This window comes from Entamoeba invadens (assembly GCF_000330505.1).
Source record: "Entamoeba invadens IP1 unplaced genomic scaffold scaff_1105074726711, whole genome shotgun sequence".
Taxonomy (NCBI): domain Eukaryota; phylum Evosea; order Mastigamoebida; family Endamoebidae; genus Entamoeba; species Entamoeba invadens.
In genome coordinates, this window is record NW_004443648.1 from 38,089 (window position 1) to 45,098 (window position 7,010).

General features: G+C 35.8%; 4 protein-coding genes across 4 annotated transcripts; 3 read left to right on the forward strand and 1 right to left on the reverse strand.

The window, feature by feature from the left end:
• Positions 1 to 795: 795 nt before the first annotated feature.
• EIN_051630 (pumilio, putative) lies at positions 796 to 2,079 on the forward strand (the record flags this gene model as incomplete). Its single annotated transcript, XM_004259721.1, has 1 exon — positions 796 to 2,079. One exon carries the CDS (start codon positions 796 to 798, stop codon positions 2,077 to 2,079), a length of 1,284 nt encoding a protein of 427 aa, XP_004259769.1.
• Positions 2,080 to 2,531: 452 nt separating this feature from the next.
• Positions 2,532 to 3,617, forward strand: EIN_051640 (hypothetical protein; the record flags this gene model as incomplete). Its single annotated transcript, XM_004259722.1, has 3 exons — positions 2,532 to 2,700; positions 2,738 to 3,313; positions 3,364 to 3,617. 3 exons carry the CDS (start codon positions 2,532 to 2,534, stop codon positions 3,615 to 3,617), a joined length of 999 nt encoding a protein of 332 aa, XP_004259770.1.
• A 123-nt stretch (positions 3,618 to 3,740) lies between these two features.
• EIN_051650 (60S ribosomal protein L4, putative) lies at positions 3,741 to 5,039 on the reverse strand (the record flags this gene model as incomplete). The annotated part of the gene is made up of 1 exon (XM_004259723.1): positions 3,741 to 5,039. One exon carries the CDS (start codon positions 5,037 to 5,039, stop codon positions 3,741 to 3,743), a length of 1,299 nt encoding a protein of 432 aa, XP_004259771.1.
• Positions 5,040 to 5,751: 712 nt separating this feature from the next.
• Positions 5,752 to 6,819, forward strand: EIN_051660 (alcohol dehydrogenase, putative; the record flags this gene model as incomplete). Its single annotated transcript, XM_004259724.1, has 1 exon — positions 5,752 to 6,819. One exon carries the CDS (start codon positions 5,752 to 5,754, stop codon positions 6,817 to 6,819), a length of 1,068 nt encoding a protein of 355 aa, XP_004259772.1.
• Positions 6,820 to 7,010: the final 191 nt, after the last annotated feature.

Below are 7,010 nucleotides of genomic sequence, written 5' to 3' on the forward strand. Positions count from 1 at the left end.
TCCTTTTTTGTATTTTTAAATTTTTTATCAACCCAACTTTTACTCCCTTTTTCCTATCTTTGTTTTTATGTATTTAAAAAGAAAGTTAATTTGTTGATTATTGTTTGTTGTAAATTTATATGAAAAATATTATTATCGACTATTATTATAGTTTTTATGATAATAAACACCTTATACATTTTTCAAACTTCGTTCTTTCAGTTTCTGATTCTTGGTTTTGAACAACTTAAATCTAACTCGGTATTTCTTTTAGATCAAAAAATTGAATTATTAATAAATTTTGTTTTTTTTAATATTAAATACTATTAATTAATTAAGAATATAGTTTTTTTTAACATTCAAAAAAATTGTCAATCCAATTAATATAAATTAACCCAAATAATTTTCCTGAAATTGTCCATATTTTATTGCTGGTGGTGTATTAAAGTTATAAATACTGACAATTTCTTTCTTGATATAGAGAGTCATTAACCACCTTTAATTTCGGGCATTATTTGTAACTTAAATAAATAGAATTTGTAAATTATTGATCAAACCAAAATATTAATAAATCTTGAAAATTATTAGATATAGTATATATACTATATTATACTATTTCTATTTTTGTATCAGTAGCTCTATAATTAAATATATTTCAAGAAACTCCAACAATTTATGTCAGCCAGCTTTTACGTGAAAAAACGGGTAAAATTGGGGGCAACTATTAAGTTATAAAGAACTAGAGAATAAACCATTTTTCATTCCAAACAAAAAAGTGAACAAAAAAAACACAAAAAAAATAAGATACAAACCTTGATGAGGGTCGCAACTCGCTCCGCAGTTTTGCTATTAGCTGATGAGGAGAAAATGAGCCCAAAAGATGTCGAAATGTTTTCGTACCAAGTTGAGACATCCATTGAGGCTTACATGGCCCGAGATGCGTCTCTACAAAAGCCATACTCATCGGACGACATCTTTCTCTTCATGAACTCAGACAATTCAATGTTTTCGTTTTTGCACCAAAAACAACCCCCTACGCTTTCTCATCGGTCATCAGACGCTACAATTCTCATCACATCTTCGCGACTCCAGGACTTAGTCAACACACCTCCTTCTTTTCAAAAGAAAAACGTGAAAGGGAAACCTCACAACTTCCAAACCCTTTGTAAAGACCAACAAGGCTCTCGGAAAATTCAACAATTTATCGAAGCTGCTACTGATGATGAACTTTCTCAGATATTTATTATTATCCAACCCGCTATATTAGACTTGACAATAGACCTTTTTGGAAATTATGTTGTACAGAAGTTGTTGGAGTATGGACCACCTAAACTCATCGTCGACGTGTTCAAACAAATATCAGGTAGCATTGTACGTCTATCACTCAACACGTATGGGTGCCGCGTCATCCAGAAAATGTTGGATGTCCTTCCATCCAGTTGTCTTCAAGATGTCGCAGATGAGATGAAGAGTAATGTCGTTCTGTTTATCGAAGACCAAAATGGAAACCATGTCATCCAAAAGTTTATCGACGCAATCCCAGAAATAGGGCTAGGGTTCATCATCAAAGAGATAAAAGAGAAGGTTGTTGATTTTTCAAAGCATGCATATGGGTGCAGGGTAGTTCAGCGCCTCATCGAGAAAGCCGCGTTTCTCCCAATCGCAGGAAAACTCATCGAAAATGTGTGGGACCTTTCAGTCAACCAATACGGCAACTATGTGATTCAGCACCTTGTACAACATGGTAATAATTCTCAACGTGTCGCAATTGTCAAAAACATCAAAGGAAAGTTGTATGAATATGCGATGAAGAAATACTCCAGCAACGTCGTTGAAAAGTGTTTGAGGTGTTGTGAAGAAAAGGAACAAAACGTATTTGTCGATGAATTATTTAGAATGGAAGGTGATGGGGATAAAGTCAAAGAGATGGTTTGCGACGCCTACGCCAACTATGTTGTCCAGCGAATTGTTGAAATGATGACCGATAACCAACGAGAGAGTTTCTTTAAAAAGTTCATCTTGCCATATCTTGACGCTTTAAAGAAAAATACACATGCAAAACACTTAGTACAGCATATATCATCTGTTATATCGTTATGAATAGTTTTTAACCACTTTACTTGGTTGTTTTGGTTTTAAAACGTCGACGTTGATTGTATATTGTCGCAAACTCTATATAACAATAGATATATATAGGTTGACAAAAGAACCATTTAATCCATTTTAATAATAATATTTACTAGAGATAATAGTTCCACTAACGTATTTGTCTTCCTGTCATTAAACAAACTTCTTTATAAATTTTTTTAATCAATAATAATTCTGTTGTTTAAATAAATAGAATACAACTAAAAAGATTTGAATACTTACAAACAAAAGACTTCAATTTTTAAATCAAACATTCCAAAAAAGAAATGATATTTACCATTACAAAAGCGATAGAAAGAAAACATATTTGGGCAAAGAGAGAGTAAATAAAAATAAAGTATTCACAATATTCCAGAAATTATCCATTCGACACGAACTAAAAAGAAGAACTTAGAATTTTGATAATGGGACAATTACCAAACAGTTACGACGATGCAAAAGGCCCAGTCGAGAGTTTTTTTTATGTTTTTTACTTTGGTGCAGTTTCGTTTTTTATGTCGAGTCGGTTTACGTGTCAACGGAATGCAACAGAACATTCGATACTGTTAGCTCTCTTCTTAATAAAATCCTTTTGTTTGTCGATCCACACACTTTTCTCAATAACGTATAGCGTTTTCAACCGATGGTATTACACTCACTTATGACCATGAAGGTTGTGGTGGGTTTTTCTTTAGTCGTCTTGGGTATTATATCAGTTTTGCGTTGGTTAGTTATACGTACTATTACTGGTGTAAAATGTTTTGCGAAAACGAGATCAAAGTAGTCAATACTTTTCGGGTCAAAATAGTATTAGCAGTTGCAAATGTAGTTACAGCCCTAACTATATTGGCAGCCTTTTTTCTTTATTACATTCTTTCTAACAAAGAATGTCACGACAATGGGACATTCGCCGTTACCGTCAATACTTGGGTTATTATCTCGGAAAATTCGCTTCTAGCGATATTCTGTATATTTTTCTGTATCTACCTTTTCGTATCATACCAACACGTAGTGAACCACTTTGTTTCTCTCCAATCGAAACAGTCGTTCACTGTTGTTATTATCTGTTCTATTTTTTTAACTTTAGAAATGTGTATTCGTGGCGCTTTCCATCTATACAAACCAATCACTGGAAACTACATGAACAACATTTTATTCATCTCGGGAACGCACTTTATCCCTGATACCATCGAAGCAATTGTCATTCGTTTGTTCTCTTTCTTATTAACAATTAAAACACACAAACATGACACGCAGTTATTATATGGTCTTTAGACTCTATATCAGAAGCGGTGAGTCGCCATGATGAGAAGTACCTTATCCAGCAATCCGAAACTATCATACTCAACACCACGTCGAGATTCTTCGACACACTAGCAGAAAAGAACAGAGACACATTCACTAAATTGATGGCAAACGATGAGGTTACCATCAAAGATGCTGATTACAGGAAGTCCCACCAGTTTTCAAACTCGGCGATTATTGAAGACTCTAACCAATCTATTTTGTAATTTGCGTTCTATTTAAGTACTATAAATATACTAATAAGATGATAGAATGAATTATGGTATTAACTCTCTCCAAATTATCTTGAAAAACCTAAAAAGACACCATCACCACTTCAATTTTTTTCATTAGAACGCGATCTTCTCCTGGAACTTCTTGGCATTCAACTTCTTGAAAGCTCTGAGTTTGTTCAAAGTGACTTGTCTCTTTGCAGACAAAGTGCAAGTCTTCTTGATCAAGTTCTTTGGTACAACCTTCTTGACCTTCTTTCCATCCTTATCAATTTGGTTCTTAGCATAGATGACTTCGTTGATCTTCTTGAGTGCCTCTTCCTTGGCAGCCTTGACTTTCTCGTAAGTTTCCTTTCCTTTAGCAACCTTGAATTGGTGTGCCTTCTTCAAACCCTGAATTCTCATGGAAGCAATTTTGCAGTATGGGTTCAACTTGACCATAGCAGCCCAGTTCTTCAATGGGTTTCTTCTCTTCAAAGCAACAAGTTGTTCTGGTTTGGCTCTCAAGATCTTGGCCTTCTCAGCAGCACCAATAACTCTCTTCATATCTGGGACAGCGGCTTGTGCCTTTGGTACTCTGAATCCCTTCTTTCCTTGTGCCATAGCTTTCTGTGTACCGAAGATGTAGTTGAGTCTCTTGAATGCGCTCTCAGTCCAGATGATGAATCTTCCCATATGTCCACCTGGGGCAAGGTTCAAAACAGAGAGGTTGTCAACGTTGCATGAGTCGACGCCTGGGATGTTTCTGAAGGCTCTGATAGCTTGGGCTTCGTCGTTATGATAGACAACAAGTGGACCCTTTCTGACCTTGTGGAGTCTTCCTCTCATCTTTCCTTGACCAGCTCTTGATGTGGCTGATGCAATGACTTTCAAGACATCTGGATAAGCTCCGATCTTCTTCAACATGTAAACGGCTTGTTTGGTTCTTTTGATGACAGAAATGCTCTTTGAGTTCAAAACAAGTGGAATTTGAGAGACACCAGCAATGTGGTGACCTCTGGCAGTGACCATAGCTGGGATAGCAGACGCGGCAATGCATGAAGCAACAGCGTATCTTCTAATTTGTTTTGGGGTCTTCTTTTGCCACTTTCTGTAGACTTTGAGTGGGGAGTACATGTGACCCTTTCTGCACATGTTACCAAAAGCACCTTGTCCATTACGGCCAGATCCAGAACCACTAATTCTTGGAATTCTAGCAACGGCTCTCCCAGTTCCCCATGAGATGGCGGAATGTTGTTTACCGGCTTCAGTGCTGACTGCCTCGGGGTGGCGGGCATTTTTGTTTTGGTTTGTGAAGACGAATTGAACAATGTCGTTTCTGACTGGAGCAAGGAACACGGCTGGAATTCTGCATGGCGTCTTCTCAGCTTCACCTGTAATACCGTCGTAAATGGTGACTAATGGTCTAGAACTCATTTGAAGAGGCTGTGTTTCCAGTTTTGAGTACTTTCAAATTTTACACCTAGGGTTCCTTACTATTATTTACTATCTTTTTTACTATTCTCTATTCTCTTGCTCTTTTTCTTTTTCCCTTCTCTCGACTTATCGGAAACGTAACCCTCCCCATTAATGCCTTCTTTTATTTTTTCACATATTATTGTGCAATATTGGTGGGCTTTTGTACTATTTTATACCAACCCTTGGCGTTACAGGCTTGATGGTATTTTTAAATATATAGTAAATATATCGTTTAATATACTATTAATTATAGTTCTTAACTTCAAATGGTCACTCCTCAAAAGTATTTTTTAATTCAACTATACAATCTATTTTATATTATTTACTACTGTTTTTACTATATTTTGAATCACAATTATTTTTATAAATATAACATTTACATCATTATTTGAACTCTATTTTATTTTCTTTAAACTGTTATAAACGACTTTAAGCTTCTTTTCGATCGACCATTATTGAAAGATGTAATAATTATGATAATCCAAATATGAAATTATTAATTAAGATTGTATAATTAATTATTCAAAAACCTTTAGTTATAATATTGTTATTTTTTTTAACACTTTTGTTACAATAAAAAAAACTAGATGAAAGCAACATTTTGAACACATTCGACCCAGTCCAGAAGAATTCAATTTTTAACTGAAACAACATTGAACTGAGAGATGCAATGGAATTATACAAAGACTTATACACTACCAAGGTTGTACAGGGAAACCTCAGCGACAACCTTTCAAAAATCCAGCTTGGAAAGAAGCCCCTTATAGTCACCACTAGTCACTCATCTGACAATTTGGGCATAATAAAAACACTCACCGACTTTTTTACAACCCAACATGTAGTCCCTGTTATTTACAGAGGGATCACTCCAAACCCTCTTTACGTCTCTTGTGAAGAGTGCGTCGATTTAATTAAAAAAGAGCACTGTGATTATGTTGTCGGCATTGGTGGAGGGTCTGCGGTTGATGCGGCGAAGTCAGTGTGCATGATGGCAAAAGGTGTTGATGTACTTACTCAAAGTGGAGTTGGACTTCCGTTAGTATGTATTCTTACACTCTCTGGAAGTGGTACCGAGGTGACTCCATACTCAATTCTTACACTCCCGAACGGAAGCAAGAAAAGTGTGATGGGGCATTTATTCCCAACAGTTTCCATCATTGACAAAACATTCCAAGCGACTATCCCACCCCTTTACAGATACTCTCTTATCGCCGATATCATGTCCCATTGTGTTGAGTCACTTCTCTCAGTCAAAGCAACACCACAATCGTCTGCCGCTAGTTTGGACGGGATGAAGATGATCTACAGAGACGTATCGACTTTTGACATCACAACAATTGACACAATCAATGCCTCTATCATTGGAGGTGCTGCAATCACAGTCGCAGGAACTTCTGTGCCTCATGGTTTGGGCTATTACATGACAACCAAACACAATCTACCACATGGTTTCGCATGTGCTGTGTTTTCTGAGGCTTTTTTGCGTCTTTGTGAGAAACAAGCAATAGTCGGCGACAGACTCAGAGATGCGTGCAAGTCGATGCACATCACCTGTTCACAACTTGAGTTATTTATGCACACTCTTGTATCAAAGTATGGCGAAGTTGTTGTTCAAAAAGACGAACTTGAGGTGATCTGCAATGAGTTCTTTGGGACAGGGAAGGACCATCAACATCCTGTTCCTCTTGTTCGTGATGATGTGCTTGAAATCATTAAGATGTCTGTCAAGTTGGAATAAGACACGTCTCATTATTTTAATATTTGTTGTTGTAAAATATATAAGTAAATACTATATTATAACTATTTTTTGATATAATAGAAAGAAAAATACAAATTATTTCAATTATAAGAGATGTATTATCATTAAAGTTAAAAATTTAGTTTTGTCAAGATAGTTATAATTTTATAAAAATATACCAATTTTATAGT